Here is an 18,428-nt window from a genome sequence, read left to right as displayed (position 1 = left end):
GCCTACCATATAGAGCCTCATAAGGAGCCATTTGAATACTCGACTGGTAGCTGTTATTGTAGGCAAACTCTGCTAAAGGCAAGAACTAATCCCACGAGCTCCAAAGTCAATGACACAAGCTCGGAGCATATCCTCCAAAATCTGAATAGTCCGCTCGGACTGCCCGTCCGTCTGAGGATGAAACGCTGTGCTCAACTTAACCCGCGTGCCCAACTCTCGCTGAACTGCTTTCCAGAAATGTGAGGTAAATTGCATACCTCGATCCGAAATGATAGACACGGGCACACCATGAAGTCGAACAATCTCCCAGATATAAATCTCAGCTAATCTCTCGGAAGAATAGGAGACTGCCACAGGAATGAAATGTGTTGACTTGGCCAACCTATCCATAATAACCCACACTACATCGAACTTCTTTTGAGTTCGTGGGAGTCCAACAACAAAGTCCATAGTGATACGCTCCCACTTCCACTCAGGAATCTCAATCTTCTGGAATACACCGCCAGGCCTCTGATGCTCGTACTTAACCTGCCGACAATTCAAACACCGAGCCACATACGCAACAATGTCCTTCTTCATTCTCCTCCACCAGTAATGCTGCCATAAGTCCTGATACATCTTGGAGGCGCCCGGATGAATAGAGTACCAGGAACTATGGTCCTCCTCTAGAATCAACTCCCGAAGTCCATCCACATTAGGCACACAAATACGACCCTGCATTCTCAAAACTCCATCATCTCCTAGTGTGACCTGCTTGGCATCTCTGTGCTGCACCGTGTCTCTGAGAACACATAAATGAGGATCATCATACTGCCGATCTCGGATACGCTCCAATAAAGAAGAGCGAGCAAGTGCAAGCTAATATGCGGCTGGGCTCAGAAACGTCCAACCTCACGAACTGATTGGCCAAAGCCTGGACATCCAAGGCAAGCGGTCTCTCACCGACCGGAATATACGCCAGACTGCCCATACTGGCTGACTTCCTACTCAAAGCATCGGCCAGCACATTGGCCTTTCCCGGATGGTATAAAATAGTGACATCATAACAATAGCTCCACCCACCTTCTTTGCCTCAAATTTAACTCCTTCTGCTTGAACAAATACTGCAAACTGTGGTCCGTGAACACTTCGCATGCCACGCCATACAGATAATGCCTCCAAATCTTCAGCGCAAGAACAATGGCTGCTAACTCCAAATCATGGATTGGATAGTTCTTTTCATGAATCTTCAACTGGCGCGAAGCATAAGCAATGACCTTGCCATCTTGCATCAATACCGCACCAAGCCCAACATGAGATGCATCACAATAAATTGTATATGGTCCTGAACCTGTAGGCAAAACCAACACCGGTGCCGTAGTCAAGGCTGTCTTGAGCGTCTGGAAGCTCGCCTTGCACTCATCCGACCATTTAAATTGGGCACCTTTCTGGGTCAACCTGGTCATCGGAGCTGCAATAGATGAAAACCCCTCCACGAACCGGCGATAATAGCCTGCCAAACCCAAGAAACTCCAGATCTCTGTGGCTGATGTGGGTCGTGTTCTTGACTGCCTCTATCTTCTTTGGATCTACCTGAATACCCTCTGCTGAAACCACATGCCCCAAGAAAGCAACTGAACTCAACCAAAACTCACACTTTGAAAACTTTGCATACAGCTGACTATCTCTCAGAGTCTGAAGAACCACTCTCAAATGCTGCCCATGCTCCTCCTGAATGCGGGAATAAATCAAGATATCGTCAATGAAGACTGTAAGCACGTGATTTTTTCCCTATATGAAATACTCCTATAAAATTCAAGAAGATATATTTTTTTATATATAATTATTTGCCATTTTTAGGAATTTTTATAGATTTTATTAATTGGTTGCATTTTTTCTTGCATGTTTAATTTTATTTAAATCATGAAAAAATACCAAAATGTCGCACATTGCATTTAGGATCTAGTTTTATATTTTTAGGATTAACCAGTAATTATTTATTTTATAAAAATCGAAAATCACAAAAATGCTTCATTTTACACTTTTTCCTTTTATTGATTTTTTCTCTTTTAACTTAAGATTAAGTAGTTTTTATAATTTTTATAATTAGTTAATTAGTTTAATTTCACATTTTTAGATAATCGAGAATTTATAATTAAAAAAAAAGGAAATAAGGAGTTTATTCAATCGGGTTTAAATTCGGAACTTGGGCCATTTTAAAGTCAAAATCTGCCCAAATAAATGGCACCAAAATCTGTCCAAACCAAGCCCAATCTCCCTACCCAAATACCCATTACCCTTTACCCTAGCACCTATCTATAAAAAGATAATTTTGGAAACAAAAAATGAGAGATGAGGAGACCCCCTTGAAAAAGAACGACGCTACTCTCTGGGATCATTCACAGGAGAACAAAATAAGAAAAGCTCTCCTCCCCAATTTCTAAGAGCAACGACGCTCCTCTTTCACTCTTCAACAGAGAAAAATGATCATCCCCTCCCTCAAAGTGAAAATCTAGCACCATTCCCTCATCCCGATTGCTCTCTCTCTGAACAAAGAGCTAAAAATTAAAGAGTTCAGATCTAAAATTCAAAGATTTATTCTTAAAAAAAATGAAGTTTGGTTGTTGATTTGCAGAGCTTAACGGAGTGTTGACGCGTGAGTTGGCTGAGGACGGATATTCTGGAGTTTGAGGTGCTAGAAATTGTTGCTGTCCACTGCTGTTACTGCTGATTGTCGCCTGTGCCGAGCTCCGTTCTTATTTTCTTAGCCTTTTCATGGCACCTTAAGCAATATGTGATTCCTAGGTATGTCTGATACCAAATTATTGGTATCAAGGTGTAGAGAAGAATCAGAGAAGAGAGAAGAGGGGTATGAGATAAGAGAAGAATAGGAATTCAGGGGAATAGAGGGACAGAGAACGGAGGTCGAGAGAGAAAGAGAGCATAGAGAGGGAAATATTCATTCATTTATCATTTTTCATACCATAAAGTGTAATACAAGGGGATATATATAGGTCCCAGTATATTGAGCTAAGTAGCTATTGCTAATGCTAATCTACTATTGTTAGCTAACTAACACTCTTAATAGATATTTTGCCAGCTCATGCATCCATGTAGCTTGATTAATTCCACATCCTTGCTTTACTAACTATTTTACTTGTATCAATACCCTCCCGTAGAGATCACCCTTGTCCTCAAGGGTGAGAATATCCACCAGGATCAAAAGGGAACCAAGAATATGTGGCATTGAGTAGTACAATCCAACAATGTTGCTTGAGAGAAGATTCCAACTGGTTACAAGCACTAGTCAAACCAACATTCAGAACTTGGCAACACAATTTGCTGATCTCAAGCATAATGCAGTGAGCCACATTACTTAAACAATCAGGCCTTGCAGCAGCATACAAACCAAAGGAACCAGTATCTATATAGTTGGTATTAAAAGCCCCCATCAAACTTGCAGTCATAGCAGATTTGTCTAGATTATGATGTGCTTCAAATAATTCAAGAACCAAGGAATTCCAGTAATCCAAGCAAACCTTGAAAACCTCAGTGTCATCCACATATGAGATGTTAATTAGATACTCAAGCCCCAGTAGGAGGGCATTTACATTTTCTTGGACGTTTCTAGCACCCGTATGTGAGACTTAAAGAATGATGTGAAAAACAACGCCAAATTCTGAATAAATGCCTGCTCTTCAGTGCTTCCATTTGCATATGCCTCAGGAATATTCGAATTGGGAGGAAGAATAGTCTGCAACTGCACCATGAATATATTGTACATTTTGACATACTGGATGTTATAAAAATCCCCAAAATTGAGGACAGCAACCTCTGTTAAGCACTGGAGAGTGGGATTCCGATAAGCTGGCATAGGGAAATATTTAAGCAGTGTTTCCAGCAATGGTGATTCAAATATATAGCCCACAGGAACCCATGAAAGGAAAGCATGCAATGTTGCAAGAGTAGCCCTGATAAGCTCGGTTCTCTGGAATGTCGATAGCACATACATGCATAACTCATGGATGAGTTGAAACTCACTATGCAAAGATTGTTTAAGCTCTTTAATTTTCTGTTGAGTCATTTCGCCCCTCGAGAAATCAAATACCTCCTCACTAAGAAGCTTCAATATGGTCATGCAATTTTCACATATAATCTCACTTGTCTTTGCGGCTGCAACTAAATCTGGAAGAAAGCTTCGCCATCTGGCTGGCCACTCATGCTTCAAAATATGAGCCAAGGTTATATTTAGCTTGCTAACATATAGCTTTTCTCGCCTAAGTGATGCTTCATCACTAGAAAGCTTTACAATAACTTCAGAAATGTAATTTTTCCTCCCATCTCTTTGTTCAACAGGTAATGTAACACCTTTTAGAACCATATGCCATTTGTAGCAGAATGCCATTAGAACTACTTCCCAGCAGTCAACATTTCTCAGTTTAATATCCACAATCTTAGGATACATAAACCACTGCCATCCAGTATCCCACACTCTCCTCAGGTCATCAGAAGATCGAGGCAAGCAAAATTTATTAAAAAAATCCATCAGTTTTTCTCTAACATCATTTGTCTGACTAGCTAACTTCACACTAGTCAAACCATTCAAACCTATTCCTGGATCCCATAGAGGAAGAACCATCTCATTTCCAACTAAAACAAGAGAGAACTTGCTTTCATTTATTACGAACACATGTACTACCTTGACATGATCTCTTCCTGTCATTCCATCGGAAAATTTGTGAGCATTAGTTATTCTCTCAGCTTCATTGAAAAGTGTAGATAAACACATATCGTCTAAAGCATCTAAATCACTCTCAACAGCATCATAAATTGATTTTGGCATTTTATCAAGCATCTTACGAGCAATATTCCAGCTCTCGTTTTCCATGAAAAGTTCAGACATGAATGTGTCTTCCAAAGAGTCTATATCATTATAACTTCCATTTTCCATAAAAATCACATTTAAACACACATCCTCCAAAACTTCAGCACTCTCTATGAGGACTGAATCTGAAGGAGAAGTTTCAAGGTGAAACTTACCATTTTTGAAGCACTTCCAACACAAGGAGAGATCTTCATGTTTTAGGCCATAGTACCTCCCACTAGAACAAACAATAGAGCACGATTTGCACTAGTATTCACATGAATCTTCAGATTTTACCCAATTTTCGCTCAATTTTTCTTTCAATTTTTGGAAAAGCCTCTGATTCTCAGCCACTTGTTTGTCCTTCGATTGCAGGTACAAATGTGTTCCATCAATTGAATGTTTGAGTGAACTAAGCATTTGGATGAACTCTGCATGCTTCCGATCTATATCGTCGCGCAATTCCTGTTGTGTTTGCTCCATTACAACTCGAAGATCTAATTGTCGAGCTCTCAAATTCTCGCATCGCTCATGTAAATCCATAGCTGGATTTTCTGTTACAACACCCAGCGCTTTCCGAGGGCCCATAATTGACCGAGCTCTGATACCAATTGATACCAAATTATTGGTATCAAGGTGTAGAGAAGAATCAGAGAAGAGAGAAGAGGGGTATGGGATAAGAGGAGAATAGGAATTCAGGGGAATAGAGGGACTGAGAACGGAGGTCGAGAGAGAAAGAGAGCATAGAGAGGGAAATATTCATTCATTTATCATTTTTCATACCATAAAGTGTAATACAATAGGTCCCAGTATATTGAGCTAAGTAGCTATTGCTAATGCTAATCTACTATTGTTAGCTAACTAACACTCTTAATAGATATTTTGCCAGCTCATGCATCCATGTAGCTTGATTAATTCCACATCCTTGCTTTACTAACTATTTTACTAGTATCAATGTCAGATTTTATTTAGTTGTCTACCAAATTCATAAATACAAGTCAGAATTATTCGTGTCGTATTAATGTCCAATTCGTGCCTTCACTGTATTTAATCACTAGATTTGTCTACATCTGCTATGCCTGCCAACATCTAGCTTTGATTGTTTGTTTTTTTTTAACTGAAAATTGGTGTTTGAAATCGTTTGTTGTGCTCAAATTGACGAAGGATACAGTTGATCCATGTGAAGTTAGGCACGAGGTTCGAAATCGTTTGTTATGCTCAAAATTGACGAAGGTCTGGCATGTTCATTTTTATCCCGTTGCTCACATTAATTTGGAGTTGCTATAATTACTCAAGCTCACATGATTTAGGCTAGTAATTTTAAGTCATGACTTAGCTCTTACTTGAAGCAAAGCCTAATTTACCATCTGCGTCCTATCTTTACAATTGACAGTGTTAATGTAAATCATTTTGTATTGAAAGGGTGTCATATCTTCATTTTCGGTGTGTTTGCTGTAAAGTTAAAATTGCTCCTTCATGCTAAGATAAGTTTATTTCTTTTTGGAATAATAACAATGCATCCAGAATTTTTTGTCTATCGTACAATCTTTACTTGTGCTAATTTGTGATGCTTGGGTATTTGAACTTGGCTATTAGTGAGGTTAATGCTAAAAGAATCTTGCTGCAATTCGTGTCCTTAAATTAAGAAACGTGATGTGTGAATGTGCCTAAATACTCCTTGATCACAAGCCCTTTTTGCACACAATCGCGAATTAGGGATTGCACAACTTATCAACATTCGTAGTTTGTTTCAGTCGAGTAAAGCCCTTTGAAATAATTTGAGGCGTGCCATGCAAAATAAAATTTCAAAACTCACGGCCCTCACTTAATTAATGTTTGAATCCTTAGAATTCGAGGCGTGCCATTTAGTTGAATTTCCATGGCCCTCGCAAATTTGAAAACGCGTAGTTGCTTTAGGCGCGTAATTTTAAATTACCTTCCTAAACTCGGGTGCGCATTTATGTGACCCAATCCAAATCTCAACAATGTTAGATAAAATATGTCGAGAACCGCGAGTGCATTTATGTGACGTGGTTCAAGACGTGTTTTAAAAAACGTTGCAATTTTCCTTAAAAAAAATAATTAAATAAAGCGGTTAAGGTTCAAAATTGCACCATAGGCTAAAACATGTATTAAAATCAGATAATAGGCCAATTATGATAGTTTAAGCGACCGTGCTAGAACCACGGAATCCGGGGGTGCCTAACACCTTCCCTCGGGTTAACAGAATTCCTTATTCAGAATTTCTGGTTCGCAGACTTCAAAAGAAAAGTCGAATTTTCCTCGATTTGGGATTTTAAAATAAATTGGTGACTTGGGACACAAAATAAACTATCCCAAGTGGCGACTCTGATAAATAAATAATCCGATTTCGAATAATGTCACTTAAAGTGGAAAAACTCCCTTATACACTATCCTTCGGGGTGGTGTGCAAAAAAGGAGGTGTGACAAAGACTATCACGAACGAATCCAAGTAAGGCCTGAACACTCGGTTCATCAAATCCATAAAAGCTGCCGGGGCATTTGTCAACCCGAATGACATCACCAAGAACTCATAATGCCTGTACCGAGTGCGGAAAGCTGCCTTAGGGACATCTGATGCCCTAATCTTCAACTGATGGTAGCCTGATCTCAAGTCGATCTTAGAAAACACTTGGGCACCCTGAAGTTGGTCGAACAGATCCTCAATCCTCGGCAATGGGTACTTATTCTTGATTGTGACCTTGTTCAATTGCCGGTAATCTATTGATAAGTATAATTATTCATGTATTTTCATAGGTAAATAAATAATATTTTTTATAAAAAAAGAAAAGAAAAGCATGAATAATTTATATTTACTCTCCTATAAGTACTAACAAATCTTGCAGGGAAGGATTAATTAAAAGAAAAAAGAAGAAGAAGAAAACAAACAAAAAAGAAGAAGGACGATGATACCTTGTTGGTGCATCAAGAAACCAAAGGAAGAGCATGCCATTATTGATCCAACACCTGCTCTTGTTGTCGCGACAATGAAGAAGAAAAGATATAACAATTAGCGTCGCGACGATGACATTTATTGTTGCAGCACAATGAAGAGGAAAAGATATAACAATTAGCGTCGCGACGATGACATTTATTGTTGCAGCACAATGAAGAAGAAAAGATAAAGTAATTAGCGTCGCGACGTCAACTTTTACTGTCGCAACATAGGATTAGTTTGCTTGCAATTTTCTCCTATAAATAGGGCCTATCTATGTAAGGCAAAGTACGCTAGAGTAGTAGAGAAGAGTCAATCTCTTAATTGGATTCTCTAGCTTAGATTTTGGCAGTTAATATTTCTTTCTCTTTTAGGAAGTATTCTGTTTCTCTATCGTCTTAGTAGTACTCTTATCTACTCCATAATGGAGTAAACTACTCCAGTTGGGATACTTGAAAAAGCTTGCTAAGTTACTATAATATATATTCAGTTCTATATGCTCTTGTCCGAGAAGCTGTCCAAATCTCCAATTTTTGTACCAAAAGAAGTAAGCTGTTGATTATTTAATATTGTCTAATCTAACTATTCTATTTTATAACTACCGTTGTGCTAATTTTGTATTCGGAAGAAGCAAAATAAAGTGCAAGTGAATAGTTATAAATAAAATAGTCATTGGACAAATTAATATAATCTCAGCTACTTACAAGTGTCTTTAGTCTTACTTAGTTCAATCTTTATCCGGAAAAGAAAGTGATTTGATTAAGTCTATTGATCTAACGAGAACTAATCGAAAGAGGTTTTTGTTATTATTGGTACAACTCAGGCAAGAAAATATTTCTGTTCTTATCATCACTAATTGTAAATTATTTAATTACACTAATCGGAAGAGGTGTTTTAGATAGTTACTTAAAAGTGAAAAAATATAATTGTATTAGAAATAAGCAATTATACTTTCGAGAAATAAGTATTAGAATTTGAATCTTATTATATTAATCTTATCAAGTGGCTTCAAGGATTCCCAACACTTTCTTATTATTTCTACTCAATTAGTTCTTTGCCCTTTAAAAATATTAAAACTTTCGCTCACTCATAAATTCGATTCTCCTAAATAGTAACAAAGATAATCTAAATCCGTAGCATAGATGTTCCAATCTCTGTGGGACGATATCTTAAACTGTATTATAATTTGACAAAGCACGAGCAAGAATTCCTATGCACATTGGCCTCGTCAAATTTTTGTCAAACAAAAGTTAAACAATTTGGCCTTTCTGGATTCATCATATATATCTTGAATCTCTCCTTAGAACATCTCTATAAATAGAGAGTTTCCTATTTGTTTGGAACAACTACTCTAGAATTGCACAAGCATGATTAAGCACGTAGTTTAATTAACCTACTTCCAGAATGAAAAATACTACTCCCTCCGTTTCATATTATATGAGGTAGTTTGACTCGGCACGGAGTTTAAGAAAAAAGAAAAAGACTTTTGAAACTTGTGGTCTTAAAAGCTTAAGGGGTAAAAAGTTTGTGGGGCCATGACATTTGTATGGCTATAAAAGCTTCTTATTAGGGGTAAATGGGTAAAATGAAAGAGTTTAAAGTTGAATTATTTCCAAATTTAAAAATGTATCATTTGTTTTGGAACAGACTAAAAAGGAAAGTACCTCAGCTAATATGAATCGGAGGGAGTACACAATTAGTAATTGTGTACGATGTTTAATTAATTTGTGGAGATCGTAGATGGTGGATTGAGGTTTCAGGAAGTAATAATCGATTGGTCTCAACTAGTTATAGGTATCTAATAATATTGACGAGCCTAAATGTTATGCGCTGGCAGTGCAAATAAATACTTCCACAAACAAATAAAGTAGATCATATTGAAATGTCCTTTTAATTATTTGCATGATTGATGAGAAGGAATAAACTTATTATGCTTCTAATATTATGCAATTGTTTCTTTACGAAACAAAAGTTAAGTAAAAGAATATTCTTGGAAGATATCTTTGACATTGACAATAGTAATACTATGTACGTAGTTGTTAGAAGGCGAAATACATAAAGGTGTCCATTTAAGTTGTCCTCAACGATCACATCTCAACCGAGCCATTTCTATTAAGTAGGTCAAGTAAACACCCGAGTATAGTTGACCATATGTATGAGTTGCACTTGCCATGACTTGTAATTGGACCAATCAAAAAAAGACACGTGTAATTTTGCCATTTTTAAAAAAGAAAAGAAAAAATGGACAAAACTTGAAGGAACAGAGACTTGTTGCTTCCATTTGGGTCAAAAAATAAAATTCCAAACCGTGAAGATTATTCTCCATCAAATGGTCTGCAAATCGCTGGTGATACAATTTCAGACAATTCCACCAAATTCCACCTCCCCACCAAATTTCAGACAATTCCACCGTGGGAATCGTCTTCTCCGATGACCTGCAAATCGCCGGTGATACAGAATTGAACGGAGGTGGAGTTCTAGCAGTCCAAATGGAGCAAACTCGATACCAATCTCTTTGCCTTGATGAGGAGAACATGTTTGAGCCATCAACTCAACATGGGTATCAATCAAACACTTCAATTTTTGGTCTGCTATTGATACTTTACGGATAGGGTGTGGTTGTGAATTTTTTGAATATTTTTGGTTTGCTTTAGAAGGGTGCTTCTCGTTACAGAATTCTAGTTTGCATCCAAGAAAAATGCATAAAATTAGAATACGTGACCATACACTTCCATCAAATGACCAAAACATACTCAGAATCTCTAGCTTTTTGTTGAGATTAAAGAGGCACAATGGTAATTGTTTGGATAATCTAGTGGAGAAGAATGGGTTTGGTACAAAAAAATTTGTTGAATTGGAGAAAACATATATTTGGTAATGAAGGGAGAGGCGATTTAGGGTAGAGGAGGGTGTTTAATAGTGGAGAAGAGAATTGGAGGAGAAGGTGCGAAAATTAGGTGGGTCCACATTATTTTAGGAAAAAAAAAAAAGAAAAAACCTAATTTTAGGTAGGCAACTTGTGTCCGAGAGAGTGCATTTCACACAATGAGGGCTGACATGGCCGGGTGTTTAGTTGATCTTCTTTTGTGAATAAATAAAGTGTCTAGCTGGAAATGACCTCGGTTAAGGTGTTCAGTTGATTGTTGAGTTGACAACTTAAAGGGGCGCTTTATCTATTTCGCCTTGTTAGAAGCTTGAGCAAAAAACCTAGGACGCTTTTTAGAGCCCGTTTGGCTTAGCTGATTTAGAGTAGCTGATAAGCATAGGTGCTGAAAAGCACTTTTAAGTGCTGAAGTTGATTTAAAAAATAAGCAGTTACGTGTTTGGATAAAAGTGATGAAATTAATAATAAGCAGCTAAAAAATTGGGTATACAAAGAGTTTTGTTTTAAAAAGAAGTATTTTAGGGATAGAATAGTAAATATTTTGGTCAAACTTAAAGTGCTTATAAGCTGAAATTTGATAAGTTGGGGGAGACCAACTTATGACTTTTGACTTATTTTTGGCTTATAAGCACTTAACTTAGAGCCCGTTTGGCTTAGCTGATTTAGAATAGCTGATAAGCATTAGGTGCTGAAAAACACTTTTAGGTGTTGAAACTCATTTAAAAAATAAGCAGTTACGTGTTTGGATAAAAGTGCTGAAATTAATAATATGCAGCTGAAGAACTGGATATACGAAGAGTTTTGTTTTTGAAAGAAGTATTTTAGGGATATAATAGTAAATATTTTGGTCAAACTTAAAGTGCTTATAAGTTAAAATTTGATAAGTGCTTATAAGCCAGTTTGACCAGCTTATAAGCTTAGCCAAACACCCTCTTAGTTCCTAAAGATGAAAAGTTACAAATTAAGAGAGGTGAATTGATTATTTCTTGATGAAGCTAAACATAGCAATTAAGTAATTTGATCATATGAAAAGTTACAAATTAAGAGTGGTGAATTGATTATTTCTTGATCAAGCTAAACATAGCCATTAAGTAAAAGTTAAAACTGTTACTCCAAAAGCTCAAAGCTCAGCCAAACAATGGCGAATCGGCGATGCGTTCAAACCCTAAGCCGTCATTTAACATATCTTCTCTCTCCAAACCCATCATCTCTCCATTCCCTCACTTCCATTTCGCCGCAAACCCTAACCCCACAAATACTCAAATCCGTTGACGCCCTCACTCCCTCTCCCAAATGCCCCAACGTTACCACTAAAATTTCATCTTTCCACAGGCATTTCTGTTCCAATCGACCGATCAATAGCGATGATGACGAGGAGGGAAGTGAAGAAGAAACTGATGATGATGATCATGACGTGGAGTCGAATATTGAGCCCAGCAGAGAGTACACTCCAGAGGAGAAAGAACACGAGGCAGCTGAACTTCAGAAATCGGACCGGGTCTTCAAACCATATGAACCCGTTTTCGCCGTTGTTCAGGTTAATTACTGTTTCCTGTATACCTTATAATCCCAAACTAGTTGGGGTCGACTACATAATGTCTATGCTATTTTTGATTAACTTAATATATTAGAAGTTTTTTAACACTATAGATTATATACGTTTAGTGATAAATTTGGTATCTTTAATTGTGACCTTTACAGAATTGAAACTGTTGTCTTTTGTTATGTAGATTGGTTCTCACCAGTTTAAAGTGAGCAATGGTGATTCCATTTTTACTGAGAAACTGAAGTTCTGCGAAGTTAATGACAAGGTAAGTTGGGTTCTTGCTTTCTGGAAGTTGTGTACAGAGTTGATGTCTTTTTCTTATACATAACACTAACAGAAGGCACCTTGAGGACGTCGTAGCAGCGGGCGCTAACTTAGTAAAAATATATGTCTTAAAAATTGTTCAACAGTTCATATAGTTAAAATCAAATGCAGAATGTGCAGTGCAGATGCAGCCGCTGCCCTCATACTACAATTGTGCCTAACTGCTGAAATTACATCAGGAAAAAAACTAAAGGCTGAGTTTAGGGTTGTGGCTATCAAAGGCCTGGTTGGATTGTGACCATGTATCGTTGTTTTTAAGCTCTGTTGTTTGTTCAAGTAAGGAATGATAGGGTAAAGGGATACTCTAAGTGCTTATTTGAGCTTTATGTGCCTCGTCCCTCTGGATGTGTTAAATGCTCAATTTCTATCAAACCTTATTTAGGACTGTAGGAGCTGGATGTGTTAGATGCTCAATTTCTATCAAACCTTATTTAGGACTGTAGGAGCTAGTTGATGATCTCCTTAGTTCTTTGAGCAAATGTGTTAGGTCTCAGTCCACTACTTTTATCTTTGCTCTTCTCAATAGATTATTTACTACTGACCTTGCATCAATTGGCATTACTTGAAAGAGAAGGCTCCAGAGCAATTCTTAAGGAAAAAGTTGAGAAAAAAGTATGTCTATAACATCAATGAAGTGGTGATATACGTGGAAAAAAGTTTAAGATATTTATTATTAGATGCGGGGAATTTCATAAATCTATTTTTAACATATCTGATGCTTGATGAAAAGGGGGAAAAGGAAGTTGCCCTTTTATTGTTTTTGAAATTTGATAATTACCCTCCTCTTGTTATGTAATAGCCCCATAATTCCTCTGTAGTTTTCCTTAATTAAAGAGGTCTTTTTCATAAAACCATGCAACTTTCATTTGATTAAGAAAACAAGCTACTATTTTTTTTTGAAAACCATGATTCTTTCTCCTGTCATCAGTTTATTCTTTAATCTTCAGTTTTTTTATGGTAGCAAGTAAATGCAAGTTAGACCATTGGGACTTTGAGAAAGCTATTAATCCATGTTATTGCGATGAAACAGCCTTATAATATTTTCTGTGTATCCTAGATATTATTGCAAATGAGTTTCCTTATTTTAATATTCAGGTATAATACTGTAAAAGGGTTAATGAGACTATTTGTTACGTACTTACATTGGAGAAGAATTGACAAGTGTTTATAATTAAAAAAGGGTAGTATGCCTTCTGTTCTAAAATTATGTAAAGTAAAAAAGGAGACTTGAATTATATTGCTGGAAATGGATCTCTTTTGAGATGTGCATGCACAAAAGTCTTCGGTTCCATAATCCATATGAAACTAATTGGCTTTGATATCTTTCGATGCTAAAGGAAGATGCTAATTTTTTTGGTTTCCGACTTAGTTAGAAGTAACTACCACCATAGAAATTGTTTAGAAAACAAATCTTATGGCAGTTTTAATAGAAAGGAGAGAGGAACCAACTTATCACCCTTAAATATAATTTGGCTTGTGTTTATTGATAGGTTTTAGTTCTAATACAAGCTGAAGCACAAGATAAGCTTCAAAGTGCAGAATCACGTTGCGCATGAGACCTTGACCCTGATGAAGCTTGCTATGTGCTTCCCCTTTCTCACTTTAGTTTTTGCCTGTCTTTTACTTGTGAAAAATGCTTGTACATTGGAATTACTGTCACGTGAGTGCATAACTATGTCATTTTTTGTGTTCAGTTAATACTAAACAAGGTTTTGCTGCTGGGCTCAACGACTCAGACAATCATTGGCAGGCCTATATTGCCGGATGCAGCTGTTCATGCTGTCGTTGAGGAGCACGTAAGATAGTTGTGCCATGAGTCTACCTTTGCCTTTAGGTTGTTTGCATATTTACTTGTGTATTTTCTGGTTGACTTGTAAGTGACTGTTATGTCAGTTCCCATGAAGTTTGAGAAGTTGGATTAGCAATTTCCTCATAAACCACTTTTTAATCCTTTAAAATATACAGTATTAAAAGAAGAAGTTCGTATTTGAATGAATTCTATAAGTAGGTTAATTGAGAGGAATACTTATCCCAAGGAAAAAAAAGGTTCACCGAGAGCCGGCCCCGACTTGTTTGGGACTGAGGCGTAATTGTTGTTATTTTTTTTAATGATCTATTTTTCGTCACTGTTGAACAGGTATTGCATATATTGCACTACCTGTAACCACTTATGGTAAGTGGACTGCTATTAGTAATATACAATACCTCAAGAATGGTTTGTGTAATTAACAGAACTTCATTTTTCATTAGTTATAACTGTTAGCTTCAATTATATTACTTATTGGATCTTGCTGAGCTTATTCGAGGAATGCCATAGATGTGGAACTAGGTTCAGTTCTTCAGGCATTGAGCTTGGATGTTTGCATAACTTGCTTCATATATGCACACACACATCTTATTTCATTCCAGATAGATTAGGAAATTTAATCTGTCCTTCTCTTGGTCCAGGCATTAGATGCTAAAGTACTTATATTCAAGAAGAAGAGACGGAAGAATTATCGACGAACACGAGGACATCGACAGGTTAGTCATTGATTCATCCACTATGAAAATACTGCCTGAAACACAGCTATGTTTTATACACGTTGTTACTTCTCATCCTCTTTTCCTATTCATTTTTAGGAATTAACAAAATTGAGGATTACGGATATACAAGGAATTGAGAAACCTGAAGTGGCATCCCCTCTTAAAACAGAGAAGAAAGGAGTTAAGAAGGTAGCTGTAGCAGCTTAAAGATGCTAAAAAGTTTTAGTAATAGTTGAGCAAGGGATTTTTGGCATATACAGCTGACACGGCTCAGCTTTTTCCATTCGTCCTGTCTTATAAGATTTATGTGGAAACGCAGATGCCACATGCGGTCAGGTGTTAAACTGGCATGAGATGGAGGGCAATGATTCTGTTGTAGGCTTAACATAGTTGAATCTTGAGGGTATATTCGGTTACAAGAACACATCGCCTATAAAGCTTAGAGAATATATTTTATTGTGAAGGGAGTATGTCCGATTCTCAAGTCATTGGTGTTTTTGTTTTCTTTGCTGGTTTGCCCTTTCCGCACGTGTTGGCATGTTGCACGGATTCAGCTGTTGGACTATGCAAAATATGGTGAGATATAATTGGATTTGATTGGATAATTGGTTTTTGCATTGCTTTGTACAAAACAATTTTTTTGTATAGGTAAAAATAGGTTACCATTGTTGATTTCATCTGATATAAATGACTTAATAAAGATATAGGCACATTCCACTCCTATTGCAACCAATGAAGGTGTAACCAATTGGTAAGACTCTGTTTTATTGTCAGCTTTCAATAGTTTGAATCATCTACTCAAAGCTTTCGAGTCTGTTTATTTGATATTTTGCCCAAGAGAATATAGGGCAGAGTGAGAGGGTCTACAGTCAAGACTCGACTTTTTTATCCTGTTATAAGCCAAGGGAGGTGGAATTGCAAGAGTGGAGATATTCTCCATTGAGTTGGAAACGGTATAAAAGACAGGTCCAGAAATGGTCAGAACTAAGGGCGTCGTTTGGTAGGATGCATTAGATAAAATAATGCATGCATTATCTTTGTGTATTAATAATACCTTGTTTGGTACACTTTTTGAACCTATGCATTAGTTATACAAGCATTAGTTATGCAAGCATTAGTTTTACACTCTATTTGGTATTATCCTATGCATAATTAATGCATAGGAAACCATGGTATTAGCAATGCAATGGGTTTTAATGCATGCATTAATTTAGTTAAAGACAAAATTCTCCTTCAAAATTTATGCTTGATTAAAATATGTTTTAAAATAATTCAAATAGTGAGAAATAAAATTATATCCATAGTAAATAAATAAATACTTAGCATATTTTATTTTTTATAAATAAATATTCAGTTCTATATTACAAATCAAATAATCTTTTTAAAACTTTTTCATATAAAACATTCCTCGACATATGTTTCTTTTAAAAAGATAGAGTGATGTACTAGTTTTGAGGGCCTTTTGGTAAACAAATAATTCTTTTAGAAATTGTGCAAGTAGTTTCAGGAAGTCAACGTCTTGGTAGGACCCTCGGCCTGGACGATGACCCCTTCTCAGAATAGAGGATACTCCCAAGAATCTTTTCTATCTAAAACTTCTTCTTGCGAGTTTTCAAGTCTAAATCTTTTCTGGAACATCCTATACATACTCATACTGATATCCTTAAATGTAAAGCATGGCATAAGAATGAAATAAACATTCAAAAATATTTCTAAAGATTCTTGCTTTCTTGCTTCTTTATGAATTTTCAAACATGAAAATGACATAAGAATAACACAAAAATCTGAAAATTTATGCACATATATCATAATAAATCATACAAAATTTAGCTAGAACAATTCTAAGTTAATAGGTACTCACTCCAATTAAGTACATATTAACTCTTTTAAGCAATTGTTAGTTTGTATGAGTCCACCAAACAGTATAGTACCTGGTCCTTTACAAGGTTATGCTGAGAATACTAACAAAACAGTAAGTAAATGAGACACAGGATTTTTATGTGAAAAAATTCCAACTCAAGGGGACAAAAACCACGACCTACACCTGTAGACTTTCAACTTTACTAACTTGTAAACACCTATTACAAGCCACTTTGTAATGACTCCATTACAAAGAATTCAACACAACTAACTAGTGGTACTCTCACCACAAGCCACTTTTTTACTCTCTAGTTACAAAGGATTTGACTAACTTGTGATACTCTCACCACAAGCCACTTTGCTACTCTCTAGTAACAAAGACTTTAACTTATGAATAAACCTAGTCACAACATAAACTCTGAGAGTTTACGAATTTTACAAGAGGATTCCTAATCAACGCTTCAGGCTAAGCAGTTTAGGAGATACAATAAGAATAATAACAAAGTTACAACTCAAACTAAGGACAACAACATGCTAACTTTAGGAACTGGTCCGTAGTAGCGTTTAACTTTGTTCTTCAAGCTCGTGAGAATTAATTTCTCTGTTTTGCAAAGGCTTGAATGGGGAACCGAAATGTTCCAGTGATATTTTGATATGAACTCATTGTTGATACACCTTGATGACATCACTTGACATGATGTAAGCACTTTAGTTGGTCAAGAAATAAGTGGGCACTGGAAGCAGTGCAGTACATGCAGAAACAGTGGAGACAGTCACGTCGCTTCCAGCTGTGTCCAATTGACTTTGTACTGCTATGAGAGAACCGCAAGGGTATCGGGTCCTTGTTTGGTTTCCTATCTCCTGAAGCTATAGCAGTTCACATTTAGCTGGAATCCGTTAACTTGCAGTGTAGTCCAAGTGTGTCAGGTTCCCTATCTGGTCCTTGACAGTAAGTTTGTTAGATCATCAAAACGTAAAGCAAAGACATTGAAAACCTATCAATTTCCCCCTTTTTGATGATGACAAACTTAACATTGATAACGTGGATTTACAGCAAGGAGAACCCGATTAATTAACATTTCCCCCCTGACTTTATGCCTTCCTTATTGAAGTAGTTCCCCCTGAATTTACGCCTTCCTTATTGCTCATTATATCTTATTCCCCCTTTTGGCATCATTAAAAAGACAGAAACAGATAAACAACAGAAAGAAGTCTAGCCGAGCTAACTCATGCCACATATGTGCACACAGTCATGATAGAGAAGAGAAACATAGAATTTAAGCAATGAGATAATAAAAGAGGATAGATTTGATATTAATAAAATTTAATATGCCTTTGCTTAAAAGCAAAGGCAATATTGCACTGTTACGACAGGAGCAATACCGTTTCATCCCAACCACATAAAAAAAAGAAAACAAAACATCTGCCAATCAAAAAAAACTTAAAGGACATTTCCAGACACTGGTCACTGAAGGGGTACTTAGGGGGC

At 36.7% G+C, this 18,428-nt stretch overlaps 1 protein-coding gene across 1 annotated transcript; it reads left to right on the top strand.

The window, feature by feature from the left end:
• The first annotated feature begins 11,624 nt into the window (after positions 1-11,624).
• On the top strand, positions 11,625-15,882 carry LOC109214083 (50S ribosomal protein L21, mitochondrial-like). The gene is made up of 6 exons (XM_019377966.1): positions 11,625-12,220; positions 12,414-12,494; positions 14,248-14,349; positions 15,002-15,076; positions 15,176-15,268; positions 15,399-15,882. The coding sequence occupies exons 1-6, from the start codon at positions 11,822-11,824 to the stop codon at positions 15,420-15,422; spliced, it is 774 nt and encodes a 257-aa protein (XP_019233511.1). The 5' UTR covers positions 11,625-11,821; the 3' UTR covers positions 15,423-15,882.
• Positions 15,883-18,428: the final 2,546 nt, after the last annotated feature.

Source organism: Nicotiana attenuata, unplaced genomic scaffold (genome assembly GCF_001879085.1).
Source record: "Nicotiana attenuata strain UT unplaced genomic scaffold, NIATTr2, whole genome shotgun sequence".
Classification (NCBI taxonomy): domain Eukaryota; kingdom Viridiplantae; phylum Streptophyta; class Magnoliopsida; order Solanales; family Solanaceae; genus Nicotiana; species Nicotiana attenuata.
This window is presented reverse-complemented; position numbering and strand designations above follow the sequence as displayed.